Raw genomic sequence first — 16,868 nt, forward strand, 5'->3', positions numbered from 1 at the left:
TGTTAGCATGTTTTCATAAACTGCATGTACCCTCTCTGTGAAGTTGTCCAGTTTGTAGTCCATGTGGGGGGTGAAACAGCGCTCTGACGTGACCAAGCAGACGGTGGCTGTCTGCTCCTCACCAGCTGTCCACAAGATGTCAGTTAGAGCGGCTGCCAGCGCCTTCCTCTGCTCCTTCTCCCCTACCGTCACCATACTGAGAACGAGAGAAAGAAAGAGTCTGTCGGAGCTGTGATACAGTGGACTGTGCAGCATCACAACATTCTCATTTCAGTTCAGACGATTCAGTCAAAACCTCAAAAATCTTTAATTTGCATGACACAAGTGCTTTCAACTGCAAAATATGTATATTATCATTATTTATTATTATTATTAATTTTAGATCAGATTATAGAAATAGCAATATTTTGGAGCCTTTAACCCCACTCCTAGCCCAACCATAAATGTTCTGATAGAAACAGATCGAAATGTAAGTTATTACTGACTGAAAACCTGAAATCTTCCCCTCTGCCATGGTTATATCCCACACAATTATACAACCTTGAAAAAAAAAATCACCTTTGCATTGTGCACTCTGAGTTTACTGACCGGTTGAAGAGCAAATATTTAATAATATGAGCCTGAACCACCATCTGAATAGCACAGGCTCCTCCCTGCAAGAGAAGAGAAAGAGAAAACACTGTTTGGGCTCACTTTTGTCATGCATTTCTCTCACAAATTCCACATTATGATTTCCTTTAACTGTAATTGCCATTTTAGAATGCAGGACTTCCATGTTAATGATGAAACACAACAAATATAAATATGATTGATCCAAAAGTTATAATTAAAACAGTGTGTACCAGCTTTTGTGTATTTAAAGGGACCTTTAAATTAAATCAGAGACTTAAATCACAGAATGTTCATTTTTGGCAGAACTAACACAGAACTGTTTTCAACATTGTTTATAATAAGAAATACGTCTTTAGTAACAAATCACCATATTAGAATGATTTCTGGAGGATCAAGTGACACTGAAGACACTAGAACCAAACGTCTTGGTTACTACTGTAACCTCTGTTCTCTGATGGAGTGACATTAGGGCGATTGGGAACCCCAAACACGTTCAGAGATTTTGCATGCCGCTCACCAATATTGTACATACGGGTATAAAAGGTGATGCCGTGCTCCACTCATTTAGGTTTGTGCTGAGGAGCCAAGACAGTGTCCCAGTAATTTCAGCGGGTTGTTCAGTGTTGTGACAGGAGGGAACAACATCTCGTTCCCTCCATCAGAGAACAGAGGTCACAATAGTAACCAAGACATTCCCTATCTGTCACTCACTTGATATTGTGTCAATTTAGTGACACTAGGGGTCCCTATACTAAATTTCACAACTAGCTGAACTGTGTTACGAGGCCTTGCCCAGTGGAAGACAGTGAACAACAGATCATATGGGATTACAAAGAGGGAATCAGCACATATGGAGCACTTAACCTAAGTACATGGGCTCACCTGAAAATGGGCACACCATGATTCAGCTACCACGATAATTCAGCTACCGATGAGTGCTGGAGAAACAGGATGGTGTCCAGGGTTTGCAGGAAATGGGGAACTCAGATGGACAAAAAGTGCACATTATCACCTCAGAGAGGGGAAAGGCACTGTGTGCAAGTTGTCAGCCAGTTGCCCAAAACTGACCTGTTCATACCCAGTAATATTCGGGACAAAACTGGCTTAACCTGGCGATTGTAAAATCTCACAAAGGTATTGGATATAGCCCAGCCTGCTGCTCTGAAGATGTCTGTCAAAGAGGTGCTGTTCACTAGATCCCAAGAGGCTGCAATACCTCTAGTGGAGTGAGCTCACACTCCCAGGTGGCATGGCATGTCCTGTGCTTGGTATACCAAGAGAATGGTATCCACAATCGAGTGGGCAATCCTCTGTTTGGAGACAAACTTTCCCCCAAAACAGACAAAGAACTGCTCAGAGCATCTGAAACTCTCTGTGCAGTCCAAATAAATGTGCAGGGTGCACACTGGACACAGCAAGGACACGGCTGTGTCTGCCTTGACACAAGGAAGCACTTACACATTCACCACCTGATGCCTGAAAGGGGTGGTGGGAACTTTAGGCACATAGTCGGGCCGGGGTCTCAGAGAGTATTTTGGGCTGAACTCCAAGCACATCTTGCTAACAGAGATGTAATCTGCAATCTCCCCCCCCCCAAAAACAGATTTTAGTCATTAATATGTTTATATGAAACTGAAAAAGCACTAATGACATGGCATGTCAAAACTTCTACAAGGCTTAAAAAAAAACTCAGACCCAAGAGGGTTATCCTCCTCACATTTCTGAGGAACCTACTGACCAGGTTGTGCTTTCCTATGTGCTTACCATCCACTGTGTCATAATGTGCCTCTACAGCAGCCACGTACAACTTCAAGGTGAAGGGGGATAACCCTTCGCTGTCTATTGCCACAAACCATTCTTGATGTTGACGCATGTCAAAATGCATTTCTGCATCAGCATCAACATGAAAAGGTGCTTATGCAGGCCCTGATTCAAAACTTGGAAATCTAATACTGGCCCCAACCCACCATCTTTTCTTTCGGGTTGAATTGTTCTGATGAGCCAGCATGATGGGTTGGAAGTGTTAACCATGTGTCCAAACTCTACATGAGGAGCACCAAGGGAACAACTTTTTTTGACATACTAGTGGTGGATGCATTGTGGCCAGGTGGAGCAGGGGCCACCCCGTTGGGAAGCTTTGCATCCTGATCTCATTGCTGTGGCTGTAAAGGTGTCGAAACACCTACCTTGCTCCGAACGCATTTCAGCGGGTTGTTCAGTGTTGTGACAGGAGGGAACAACATTTCGTTCCCTCCATCAGAGAACAGAGGTCACAATAGTAACCAATATTATATTGGTATTGTGTCAATTAAGTGACATTAGGGGTCCCTATACTAAATTTCAAAACTAGCTGAACTGTGTTACGAGGCCTTGCCCAGTGGAAGACAGTGAACAACAGATCATATGGGATTACCAAGAGGGAATCAGCACATATGGAGCACTTAACCTAAGTACATGGGCTCACCTGAAAATGGGCACACCATGATTCAGCTACCACGATAATTCAGCTACCGATGAGTGCTGGAGAAACAGGATGGTGTCCAGGGTTTGCAGGAAATGGGGAACTCAGATGGAAGGCCAGGTGGAGCAGGGGCCACCCCGTTGGGAAGCTTTGCATCCTGATCTCATTGCTGTGGCTGTAAAGGTGTCGAAACACCTACCTTGCTCCGAACGTAGGCGATGGAATCAGTCTGTGTGTGTGACCAAGTGAATGAAGAAACTGCTCTTTCCCTGAAAAGGAAAGTGGAGCAGCTCCTGTCATCCCTGGGTTGCCTGCTACTGCAATGTTTGGGGGGAGAAAGGGCTCTTTCTTGGCATCCCTCATCTCTGCAATGTTGAGGATAACCACCAGGGTGGACATCGCCTGACCGAGTGACTGTGCTGTGACCTTCGTCATCCATAGGGCGAGATCAGTTGTCACTTGCAGCTCCTGCATGGGTACTGGGTCGGGACTAACTTTGTGCATCTCTCTCAATGTCTGGCCCTGCAGGATGGCCATGGCATGCAGGGTGGAGGCGGCATGTCTGGCAGCTCTGTAAGCTCTTGCCATCATGGATGACATGAATTTACAGGCTTTGGATGGGAGTCTTGGACAGTTCCTCTAGGTGAAAGCATTTTGTGGGCACAGAACTGCTCTTGCACCTCTGGGAAGAAAGGTACTGGAGCTGACTGCAGCTGTAAGCAAAATTCAGAGACCACCAATCCAAATCAATCGTCTAACCATGAATACTTGGGACAGGGTGGAGGGATCCACTCAGAGCTGCTTCAGCATGGGCCCGGTCCCAAAAACTGATGCAGCGATCGTGGCCATCTGATGGAGCGAGGTGTCAACTGCATCCAGAAATACACTGATGGAATTACATCTTTAAAAATATGTTTTCTACAGTGTTGCTCTTAGAGGAAATGTCTCTTTTCAAGTGAATGAAGAAACTGCACTTTCCCTGAAAAGGAAAGTGGAGCAGCTCCTGTCATCCCTGGGTTGCCTGCTACAGCAATGTTTGGGGGGAGAAAGGGCTCTTTCTTGGCATCCCTCATCTCTGCAATGTTGAGGATAACCACCAGGGTGGACATCGCCTGACTGAGTGCCTGTGCTGTGACCTTCGTCATCCATAGGGCGAGATCAGTTGTCACTTGCAGCTCCTGCATGGGTACTGGGTCGGGACTAACTTTGTGCATCTCTCTCAATGTCTGGCCCTGCAGGATGGCCATGGCATGCAGGGTGGAGGCGGCATGTCTGGCAGCTCTGTAAGCTCTTGCCATCATGGATGACATGAATTTACAGGCTTTGGATGGGAGTCTTGGACAGTTCCTCTAGGTGAAAGCATTTTGTGGGCACAGAACTGCTCTTGCACCTCTGGGAAGAAAGGTACTGGAGCTGACTGCAGCTGTAAGCAAAATTCAGAGACCACCAATCCAAATCAATCGTCTAACCATGAATACTTGGGACAGGGTGGAGGGATCCACTCAGAGCTGCTTCAGCATGGGCCCGGTCCCAAAAACTGATGCAGCGATCGTGGCCATCTGATGGAGCGAGGTGTCAACTGCATCCAGAAATACACTGATGGAATTACATCTTTAAAAATATGTTTTCTACAGTGTTGCTCTTAGAGGAAATGTCTCTTTTATGGAGAAACTCTCTTGTTGTTCTCTTATGGAAATCTCTCTTTTAGTAGCTCATTGAAGCACCCAGGGGAACTGTGCCATACAGGAATTCAACAAAGTTTCTAGGCAGAGGTGAATAGAGAGAATCACATACACGTCTTCTTGGCTCCAAAAAACAAATTTGAATGAGTGGAGCAAGCCATCTCTTTTCAGACTCTATGTCCAAGGGAGTGACATGCAAATTCCACTTGCCAAATCTCATTGGCCCTTTCTGAAGTATCAGAGGTGTTTGGGGCTCCCAAATGTGACCCCTGGTGTCACTACATTGACATTGAGTGACAGATAGGGAACCAAATTATTGAACCAAACTGAATAATGATTATTTACTATTGACTTTCTAGAGCTGCTTTAAAGCAGAATTAAATTTTTTGAATCACTCAATCATTTTCCTGTTTATCACTGTAAATCTGCTTTGAAACAATCTGTATTGTATAAAGTTCAATATAAGTAAAGGTGACTAGAGAACAGTTGTTTTAAATTGTAACATAACATTTCACAATATTACTGTTTTTACTATATTTTTGATAAAATAAATCCAGCCTTGGTGAGCATAAGTGTCATTTAAAAACTTTTTTTTTTATCTTACCGACTCCAAACTTTTTGGTAGTGTATGAGTGAAAATAACTGTTTTAATGGTATCCAGCACTGAGTGTTTAGTTTATGAACTATTCATAAGCCATGCAAGACAGATACATAAATGTTGTTATTATTTGAGTGGAAATCATTTGGTGGAAAAAGTTCACCTTGAATCAGTTTCTTGAGTGCTCTTAAAGGGGTCATATGATGCTGCTAAAAAGAACAGTATTTTGTGTATTTGGTGTAATGAAATGTGTTTATGCGGTTTAAGGTTAAAAAAACACATTATTTTCCACATACTGTACATTATTGTTGCTCCTCTATGCCCCACCTTTCTGAAACGCATCGATTTTTACAAAGCTCATCGGTCTAAAAAAGCGAGGTGTGCTGTGATTGGCCAGCTATCCAGTGCGTTATGATTGGCCGAATACATCAAGCGCGTGACGAAAATGTTACGCCCCTTGCCATATTGTGATGATGCCCTGTCAGGCCGGAGCGATGATTCAAAAAAGGAAAAATTGAAATCGCATCATATGACCCCTTTAATATAATTGTGCTTTCTTATAGTAGCCTAATGCCAGTGTAATCTGCTAATGACATGCCCCTCACTTCACTACCTGAGGATAAAAGGAAGCATATTTACTTAGCTGCCTTAGTTTAAGCATGCCAATGATCTGTGGTTAAGAAAACGGCCAACATTTCAAGCTCATTATGAAATAATGAGGTGGCGGGTAGTGATGCAAAGTTCAAACAATAGTGTCGGGCTAATCAATCTGAAGTCATGGCTTCTCCATGAAAAAGACGTACGAGAAGTGATCTACTAAAGCTTGTAACAAAATCCTTCTTCACTTATTTAACTTGCAGTTCTGGCAAAGGGGAAGTAACTTTGTTAACGTGATCACACATAAGGTCAACTGTCTCCAGTTTGGGCTTTACTAGTATTTTTAGTAAGTATTTTTCCAGTTCCACTTACAGCAGCTATTTTAAGAACTGTTAAATCTGTTTAAGCGTCAAATAAGAATACAATAACAAATCAGATTGACTCATTTTAAGGTAATTCACCCAAAAAAGTTATTACGATGTACCAGTTTTAAATTCAAGATGTGAATGTGGGCTAGTTTGTCATTTCATGCTCCATGGGAAATAACATGTGGTTCTGAAATGAAACTGGTGAGTGAATAATGACAAAACTTTCATTTTTGAGTGAGCTATGCCTTCAATTCCAGAATGCACAAGCATAATGATGACACATCTGACAAGGATTCTGACCTTCATAATACCAAGTATAGAGTTTACTGACTCAGAAAAAACGCATTTCTAAATCATCATGTGGTTTTTATTTTGTTGTCAGTCCTTCCTAGCCTATGTTCTTTGTTAGCAGTTAAAAGGTCACAACCACCATAGTTTCTATGATGAAGCTCAAACAAATAATACCAGTTGTGTAATTAATTTCAAAGATGATTTTTGTAATCTTTTTTTTTTTATATAAAATGAATGTTATTAAAGTTATTATAATTTAATGTATAATAGTATGGAGCACTGTACATGCCACAATTGGCTATGATTTAAATAAATTAAAATAAAGGGGAAAAAAATAGTACAATGTGGCCACAATTTTACTTTTTTTTAATAAACTTGAACAAGTTAACAAGTCATGGGAATGAGTTCTTAATTTGTGGCAACACCTATTTTTGTCCCTCCTCATGGCATGTGCCACAATCCCATGTGTTTTCCTGTGTCTGTGTCTTCATTGTTGCTCTGTTCTCCTTGTTTGTTGCTATGGACACTCATTGAACCACACCCATCTCCTTGTTAGTTCCTATGATTACTAATTAGTTCATTGCTTCTGCTCTGTATATATAGCCCTTGTGTTTCCCTTGTTCTTTGCCTGTTGTTGATTGTAATGGTTGCTGTTTCTGCTTGTGTTTTGTTGCTTGTTTCCCCATGTTTTGGTTTATGGTTTGCCTCAGTTTTCTTCATTAAACAACCTACACTTAGATCCTTGCCTCTGTCCGTTTCTTTCAGTATATTAGTGCATATTTATCACCAAACATTCCTTTAACCATAGATGTTTTGTGTTTGTTTTACATTTGTTTAGATATACACATTCCCTTCACTTATGCATCAAAGAGAAAGGTGCACATTTGTCTCTTCATTAAGTAATTTATGTGAATGTGAATTTTCAAACTCAAATGTTTTAAAGAAATGTTACAATATCATATCAGTTTCAAGGGTTTATACCCAAAACTACGACAATAAGCAATGACTTATAATGACAGTTATGAGAAATTCTCTCATCATACTCACCACCCTCTCAGTCTCCAGAGCATATGCCATGTCAGAGAAAGGCTCCCGAAACTTGAAGAATGATTTCTTCCACTCATAGTTGAATATATGGAAGGAGTTCCCAAACAAAATATTTCTTAAACTCTGTATGAGAGACAAAGCTAAATGAAATGTCAAAATAATACTAATAATAATAAATCAAGTATATATGTGACCTGGACCACAAAATCAGTCATAAGGGTCAATCTGAAATTGAGATTTATGAATAAATAAGCTTTCCATTGATGTATGGTTTGTTAGGATAGGACAATATTTGGTCGAGATACAACTATTTGAAAATCTGGAATCTGAGGGTGCAAAAAAATCTAAATATTGAGAAAATTGCCTTTAAAGTTGTCCAAATGAAGTTCTTAGCAATGCATATTACTAATGAGAATACATTTTTGATATTTTTACGATAGGAAATTTACAAAATATCTTCATGGAACATGATCTTTACTTAATATCCTAATGATTTTTGGCATAAAAGAAAAATCGATAATTTTGTCCCATACAATGTATTTTTGGCTATTGCTACAAATATTCCCCAGCGACTTAAGACTGCTTTTGTGCTCCAGGCTCACATATAAGTATATAAATCAAGTAATGGAAAAATGAAGTTATTAATTTACGATAAAAATCACCCAAGTTCTAGCTAATATCATTGAAATTAAGGTTTATATTTTTTTTTAAACATATTTAACAATTGTTTTGAAAGAAAATACGAGTGGTGCTTCCATGGAATTAGCAGTAGTTATGACTATATGAGACTAACTTGATCTAATGCTTAAAGTCCTAATAAATAAATGATGAGTCAATATCCTGTCTTTTGTCTTCGGGACACACATATAGACACACAGCGCAAGTCTGTTATGAGACACATGGGAGGCAAGAGAGCAGAGGGTCAAGTGACAGGGTCATGTTCCACGACTCACCACCGCCAGCTCTGGTGACAGCGGTTGCCCACCCAGACTCGGAGACACTGTGAGGGTTCGAGGAATGGAGTAGGGCGCTGTGAACTGCTCGTTCTGTGCACTGACGTGATGGGCCGAGGTGGCCGGCCTAGAAGAGTCGTCACTGTCCTCTTCAGATTTGATCTTCTCACTCGGTCTCTATGCAAGTGATAAAGTGAATATGTGCAGTTGTTACAGTATACCTTCTACCTTGTCTTACTCTTAAAATTACTTATTAAATAATCGCGAAACATATTTTTTTAGGCTGCCTGACAAAACATTGCATATGGGACCTTAGTTTTTTGTTTTTTTTCTCTCTCTCCAATCAACAAACTACCGGTCAGAAATTTTGAATAACTAAGAAATGTTAATGCTTATAAAAGAAGTCTCTAATGCTCACCAAGACTACATTCATTTGACAACAATATAGTTAAAACAGTAAACAATATAGTTAATATTGTAAAACAAAGTTAAATTCAAAAGAACTCTTTTCTGTTTTACTGTACTTTAAAACGTTACATTTAAAATCTGTTTTAAAAAAATTATTAATTACTTTACTGTCACTTTTCATCACTTTTTTATTTTATGTGCAATCAATCAATCAATCAATCAATCAATGATACTTTTATTTAGGTTTTTTTTTCATTTTAAGGCTTGAGTCACCTTTAATTAACCCCCTGGTTTTGTTCGGTTGACCGAAAGAGTTTACGTTTTGCTTTTTTAGAATTTTTTACATTGAAAAGGTACAAAACTCGGCAAGGGGTTTGGCACTTGCTATGTGAACACATGCAAAAAAACAAAAACAAAAAAAAAACATTGACATGATTCAAAAAGGTTAAACACGTCTGAAAAACAAATAGTCATACTTGCACTGGAAATGAATGGGAAGTGAATTTGATCTAGTGGAAATGTTCACTGCACATTCAAGCTAATTTTTAAGATATCAACCTCAAATTTGGAACACATGTTGTTTTTGTATTGTGTTTTTGATTTTCACACAGTTTTAGATTAAACCATGTTTTGGAAAATAGATATTTCATATAACATTTAAAAAAATTTCATTTTTCATAATAATATACTTAAAATTGTATACATTTTTTTTCACTTCAACAATAATCTGCCAAGTGTCTTCTTTAAACAATAGACCATAAAATACTATAAAATTCCCCTAAAAATGCAAAATATGAAATACAAAAAAAAAAACATTAACAAACTAATATATCGTACACTCATTAAAAAAAAAAAAATAATAATAATAATAATAATACTATATATAAGAAGGACAATCAAAAATCATAACCGTTTGGAACGACGTGAGGGTGCATAAAATAATACAATTTTGTCGTTTTGAGCTGAACTACTCTAGCAACCGTTTTGCTTTCTCTAGAAAACACTTCGCTTGTGAAGCATCCCGTGTAGATGTCTAAATTAGAAATAGAAAACATTAAGCAATCCAAATAAAAACAATACAAATAAAGCCGATTAAGACTTACTTCAAGATAGTCCTGTGGTAATTCCAACCTGTAAGGTAAAAACAGGTGAAGTAAACATCAAGGCTAGCTGGGCAGCAGAAGCAGACAGCAGTGCGCACGCGTACCCGCGGGAGTTAAATATCTCTCTCCATTTATCCAATTCCACGATCTGCTGGAGGATTTCATCTAGTTCACTGCTCGCCTCCACATCAGCGTCCATCTGCAGGTGACAGGAAACATCACACCAGCGTTTAGTTGGAGTCCCAGCTTTCCTGCCTCGTGTAGGACAGTACAGCTCCCCGGGGACACAAAACAAAAGAATAGATGAGTGACACAAGCGCTTTGTTGCTTAGGTTGCGTGCAGACAGGACGCATTCTGGCGTTTTTCTTTTAGCATCGTGTTTTTTTTTTTTTTAAATAGCAATAGGGGAATACAAGTCGTACAAAAATACATGAGTCTATAAAACACCTGGGCTCTGTTGAGTTCGTTACTTTGCGCTCAGTCCAGCTGCTTTTGAACGCGATAATGCGTCCTGCGTGAGCGCCTTACACATGAATGGAATCATAATGTAGCTACATTTATGGTCAGGAAATTTAAAAGTAGTAGTTTTAAACATTATTTTGTGAATTAAGCAAGTTGTGGTAGGGCTATTTAGAGACAAGGTTGTGCGTAAATGAACGAAATAAAATGATTCGACATCCTATTTTTCTGTACAGTACCATTCTAAAACAAGCAGATAATGAGTCACAGTGAATATATGAATCATTCCTAAGAATCCCTCTCTGCATTAGTGCAGAATTGTATGGTTGTTTCAGATTATCTTGTTATGGCCTATAATGAAAGGTTATTCAGGTCATAGTACAATTGATAAATCAACATAATAGCATTTTTAATTAACATCATTATTTAATGTGTGAATGGTCATTGAGCTCTGCTTTCATGAAAAACTTTCTTTTTTTTTTTTAATAAGACCCAAACATTTTATCATCTCTCTCACATGCTATTCTCAATGAATAACCTAATGTCTTCCCTAAACAACTGTACTACTGCAACCAAAAGTTTGGCATAAGTGGAGAGGAGTTTAGTTTGTTTGTTTGTTTGTTTGTTTGTTTGTTTGTTGGTTGGTTAGTGATTGATGTTGACTGCTTTACAATGGATTTATTAGTGAAATGTATATGAACTAAAACTGTAGCTCTAAGATATACAAGGTTTATTTACTAATAGCATATAATACTAATTTTTCAAGTATTATAAGAAGAAAACATTTTTGACATAAATAACTTCTTTTTATATTAAATTACAAAATAATTCAAACATTAGCAGTTTAATTTAATAGTTCAAGCTCTGTTATTAATTGTAACCTTTAAAATTATAGTGATGCGCAAGTAATAGCATTCCCTATAAAGGCATTAACAGAGATATAACTTTTATCCTTAAGAAATGTTTGATTATAATTTAATTTACGTAAAGACAGAGCCACAATTTGTTCAATAAACCACTCTTTAAAGAAAAAAAAAAGATTTTAAGATTTTTCCTCCTGCTTTACCAAAAAAATTTATATACAGAGCAAGTGTATAAAATGTAGAAATTCACAAAGCTTAGTCTTTACCAAATCATCCATTTGCTCTTTGGTTACAGTGCCATCTACTGATGCATTGTTGATGATATAGTGCAGGGGTTTCTCAACTCTGGCCCTCGAGGTCCATTTTCCTGCAGGGTTTAGCTCCAACCCCAATCAAACACACCTGAACAAGCTAGTCAAGGTCTTCAGGATCACTAGAAAGTTAGAGGCAGGTGAGTTTGATCAAGGTTGGAGCTAAACTCTGCAGGAAAGTGGATCTCGAGGGCCAGAGATGAGAACCCCAGCGATAGCATCTTCTACATGACAAGGGTTACAACCTCTAAGCCGTGTCACAGATTTCAATAACAAAAGCACAAGTGCAGAAGGGAACATGCATTTTGCATTTAGAGGATTAAATGCATATCAAATGTTATCAAAAAGACAACATGCAAATGCTGATATATGATGAACACATTTTCTGGTTAACCAACAATCAAGACAAATATGACTGTACGCTCTATTTGGTTCTGTGCTCGGGAAATGTATAAAAAGATTACGGGGTCTTGTTTCCGCTTTCCCACGAAATATAATAGCAAATGAATCAGAAAATAAAGACTTTTTTTTTTTTTTTTGTGAATACTGAAATCTTGGAATATCTGTAAGAAATTATGTAGTTATAAGAGAAGAATCATTCGGAAATTCAGTACAAGCAAGAAAAAAAAAATCGAATTCATGGCTGAATCTATACTGTTCAGCCAATACAATTGAATTGCAGTTTTCAAAATAACTTTGAATAGAATGTTGAGCTGTTTATTCTGCATTGCTTTAATTCAGATTAAAGCAATGATTTGATTTCATGTATCATTTATTTATTTTTACAGACTCTGAATCACTTTTAAATGGAATCGACCTAAACCTGTCGCATAATCACAAAAAGAAAAGCCATACCTTCTTTATCTCTTCTTTAGAAATGAGTATCAGACGGCGTAGCTGCAGGTTCAGGTGAGAATCCTTTAAACTCTGTTTAAAGTTCAAACCTCAGTGTGAACCAGGTCACCAAGACATATGTGACAGACTTTATATTCAAGAGGCAGACAGACACATGGCTGAGAACCTCCTTTCATTTGACAGTTTCCGGGTAGCAGGTGGAGTACTTGGTTTCTTTTCTGTTGGTCTGAATTCTGTGCTAACAAAGCAGTGCTCTTTCATTATGTCTGGAGTGATGAGAGCCGCTTTTCTCTCCTTTCAGGCCATTGTTCCTGGATGCTTGAAACCTCCCAAATACATTCTGTCCATAAACTGTACAGACTTTGTACTATGCTGTCATTTTAGTCTGTTCATACAGTACATATACAAAGCAATGCATTATGAAGAAACCGAAACTAGAATAGTACATATCATTTTATTTTGAGTAAAGGCACAGAATTCATAGTGACCAGAAAAGCCGCACTCCCATAAACTATGATGAAAAATAGGGTGTCAGAATTGATACAGCATGTGTAATACATAATTGTGTATTTTTGTATATATATTTTGTATTTTTGGCCCCTCTCATTCTACATCCTAACAATCACAATTCATGAGCATACTGTATATGCCAAATAACTACACATACAGTACAAGCGTTTTTATTACTTTTAATGGAATTATTATCTATTCTTATATTTAAGTTTGAAAATTCTCAAGTTGAAAATTCCATTTAAGAATATTTTAGTGTTTACATACCAAAAACTGGTTTATTAAATGCCATTTTTATATTATGAATAATGTGGCACATTGGCACAGCATGAGTGTATAAACACAAAGAAGACAATAAGAAGGATTTATGAAAAAGATGCAAATACAATAAGATTCTAAAATATTAGTTAAACATGGAAAACATTAAATCCATATTGATCATCCAATAAGTGATAAATCAATAGCAATTGTTACATTTGTCTGATATTCTAAAGCCATGGTTATAGTTGGATGCATATGCCTGAATGATGAAATGAGATACAACAACATATTTGTTATTTATTTAAATGATATGTAGGCTTATATAAAACCAGAAATTGGAATATTACTATACAGTGGCCCTAAAAAGTCAAGAAAACATCAAATGGATTAATGCAATTGCATTAGAAAACAAAATAATAAACCAGTGTATCAGTGATATACTATTATATATTTTTGTTAATATTTTGAATTTATTATTATTTATTATTATTATTTATTTATTTATTTTCATTTTCATTTTAAAGTTTTGGTCATTTTGTTGTGTTTTTGTCATTATTATTATTATTCTCATTTTAACATGTTATAGTTTTAGTTTTTCTAATTTTGGTTATTTTACTACAAACTAAATTAAAACGAGAAATGTTGTCTTAGCAACTAGCTGACAAAAAATAAGTTTTGTTTTTTTATTTAATTTAAGTTAATATTTATTTCATTTTAAGTAATTTAAAGACATTTTTTTATGGTTTTAGCCATTTTTGCTAACACTTTTAATCGCCTGATGATTTTTAGTAGATGTATGAAGTCCAACAAACTTCCTTTTGTGCAATGTTCTGTTTGAAAAGTGTGCCTGTACTGTTTTTAAAACAAATGGCGCTTGACATTTTGTTATCTAATGCAAAGACATTCATACATATTTAAGTGTGGCTTAAGTGTCCAAACTTTCTGGGGTCACTGTAGAATTGCCCTTTGTGCCACAACTGGATTATAAAAGATCCACAACCAAAGGAAACTGTCATGTCCCCAGCCAGACTGGAAACTACAGGGTGTTTTCATCAGCCGTTTGAAATGGTGAGCGTTAATTGTTGACAGAATGAATGCTCCATCAGCCTCACTCCCGCCTCCCCGCTGCGAGATAAGAACCTTTCTCTCCAAACACACGGGCATCTCCAAGTTCCTCACCACACATGGTCTCAATAGCTTAAGAGCCTCAGATGTGTTCAGCTGTAAACAGAACGGATGCAGCTCGTCGGAAGACTCCTACTGAGAAGTGCTAGCCGCTGTGGTAGGATGTCGTGTGCAGGGGAGGAAGTAGAACAAAAGAGCTGGTCAGTACATGAGATCCGCCGCACCTGTGCTCGCATCAGACTCTTTGGCCTCCTGAAAGGGGACCTGGATCCCGGCCAGGCGGATGAGCAAGATGTTGAGGCCGTGCATGAGGAAGGTGAGGAAGACGAGCCAGAAGGATCTGTCGTACCTCTCGTTTTGCGTCTTGTAGACGAAACTGGCCTCGTTGAATTTGAAAATGATCTCGGTCAGGTGGTGCAGTTTGACCTCCGAGGAGAACAGGATGAGGATCATGCAGGCACAGAAACCTGGCGGGAAATAAAAGCATAATAAATAAAAACGGTTCTTAAGGGGAAAAAATGAAATTAATGACTTATTGACTCACAGAAGAAAGAAGTTCATACAGGTTTGTAATGATGCAAAGCAGACCAAATTTTTGGTTGAACTATCCCTTTAAATAAGAAAAGCCTCAGAGCAACCATTGTTTGAGTTTAGCTGTATTCTTGACACTTAGGTTTTTACCACATCCCTTCACTATAAAGGAACTTCGTTTATCTCTAAGTGCATTTTAACGTGGCAAGTATAAGCGACACTTTAAAACCATTTAGCATTTTTAGGGCCTTCAAATACACCCCTTAATAAAAATCTGTCTGCCTTTTTTTATACAATGCTAGTGGATTGTTATTTACACTGTCAGTCTCCAAAAGGGCAAAAAGTACCATAAAAAGGACATTGAGCAATAGTACAAAAGTCATTACTCACTGAAAGTCTTGCCCTTTGGTGTAGCTGTCAAATTTCATTCGTCACCATGACACACAGAAGCATTTTCAAAGTCTTGAATACATGTGAACACAAGATTTGAGAGCTGCCGTGGACATTATATAATTACTTATGACAAACTTTTCCTCATCAAAAGCTAATGTATGACTTCATAAGACTTACAGACTGCTATTAAAGGGGTCATATGATGCTGCTAAAAAGAACATTATGTTGTGTATTTGGTGTAATGAAATGTGTTTATGCGGTTTAAGGTTAAAAAAACACATTATTTTCCACATACTGTACATTATTGTTTCTCCTCTATGCCCCGCCTTTCTGAAACGCGTCGATTTTTACAAAGCTCATCGGTCTGAAAAGCGAGGTGTGCTGTGATTGGCCAGCTATCCAGTGCATTGTGATTGGCCGAATACCTCAAGCGTGTGACGGAAATGTTACGTCCCTCACCATACTGTGATGCCGTGTCCGGCTGGAGCGACGAGACAAAAACATTAAAACCCATTATAAACGAGGTAATTGATGCATCCAGTGGGGATATAATTATGGATTATAATGATTTATACTGTCTTTTTACGCGTTGCGTTGCATCGCGCCGTGTAAACATAAAACCATGTCTGCATTTGTGATCAGAGAAACGACAAACAAATGACCCCTTTAAGGTGCGGTCACATGTACCGCTGTTTGGTGAATTTTTGTGAGCGAGATCTATTCATTTCAAGAGGAATTCATGCGATCAGGAACTTTTCTTGCATGAAAGTGAAGGATTTCCCCATGCAGGTTTCACCACGGCTTCAAGCTGACCAAAGAAAAGCTGCTTGGATTGAAAGTGACTTCTGTCAGTTTTGATAAAGTTACCACACCTTTATGGTATATTATTGCCTTTTTGGAGCTTTAAAAAAGAAATCATCATCCGCTTTCATTGTATGGAAGAGAGCAGCCAAGATATTTGACCGAACATCTCCTATTATGCTCCATGGAGGTAAACAAATCAGGTTTGCAAAACACAAGGTGAGTAAATTATGATTTTTTTTTTCAGTTGAAATATCCTTTTAATTTATTCATATTTGACATTTCTCTTCATCAGACAGCCAGATTAATGAATGGCTTGACACAAACTGTACCGAGGCAGAGCCTTTGGTCCTTTGGCACACCGCCTGATCTATTATAGCTAACTATCAAAATCTGTGTGGCAAAGCTGCGCAACACACTGCAGCGCAGGAAGAATGTATTGTAGTGAAGTGCAGACCACTACCAGTTTATGTGAACATACAGTCATAACTTTTGTGTTATACAATACACTGCGTTTTAGACGAAGGAGGAACTTAAATAATATGACAGATATGAAAAGAAATGACTTTGTGTAATTTACCTTCACAGCACATCTATTTTTTTTTTTTTTTGGAGTTTTATTCATAGAGCACTTTCTA

General features: G+C 38.0%; 2 protein-coding genes across 2 annotated transcripts in view; both read right to left on the reverse strand.

The window, feature by feature from the left end:
- LOC107744023 (protein FAM188B2-like) overlaps positions 1-11,774 on the reverse strand; it is a 20,765-nt gene extending 8,991 nt beyond the window's left edge. Inside the window, exons 1-7 of the mRNA XM_016557482.1 lie at positions 11,710-11,774; positions 10,225-10,319; positions 10,121-10,148; positions 8,610-8,786; positions 7,660-7,779; positions 559-653; positions 31-196 (exon numbers count right to left, since the gene is read on the reverse strand). Of these exons, the coding sequence (XP_016412968.1) occupies positions 31-196; positions 559-653; positions 7,660-7,779; positions 8,610-8,786; positions 10,121-10,148; positions 10,225-10,319; positions 11,710-11,721 (693 nt within the window). The 5' untranslated portion in view covers positions 11,722-11,774. The remainder of the gene's footprint in view (positions 1-30; positions 197-558; positions 654-7,659; positions 7,780-8,609; positions 8,787-10,120; positions 10,149-10,224; positions 10,320-11,709) is intronic.
- A 2,801-nt stretch (positions 11,775-14,575) lies between these two features.
- The window catches only part of LOC107744022 (clarin-1-like), an 8,968-nt gene continuing 6,675 nt past the window's right edge, over positions 14,576-16,868 (reverse strand). Inside the window, exon 3 of the mRNA XM_016557481.1 lies at positions 14,576-14,972. Coding sequence (XP_016412967.1) covers positions 14,707-14,972 — 266 coding nt within the window. The 3' untranslated portion in view covers positions 14,576-14,706. The remainder of the gene's footprint in view (positions 14,973-16,868) is intronic.

This window comes from Sinocyclocheilus rhinocerous, unplaced genomic scaffold (genome assembly GCF_001515625.1).
Source record: "Sinocyclocheilus rhinocerous isolate Xijiao unplaced genomic scaffold, SAMN03320098_v1.1 scaffold407, whole genome shotgun sequence".
Classification (NCBI taxonomy): domain Eukaryota; kingdom Metazoa; phylum Chordata; class Actinopteri; order Cypriniformes; family Cyprinidae; genus Sinocyclocheilus; species Sinocyclocheilus rhinocerous.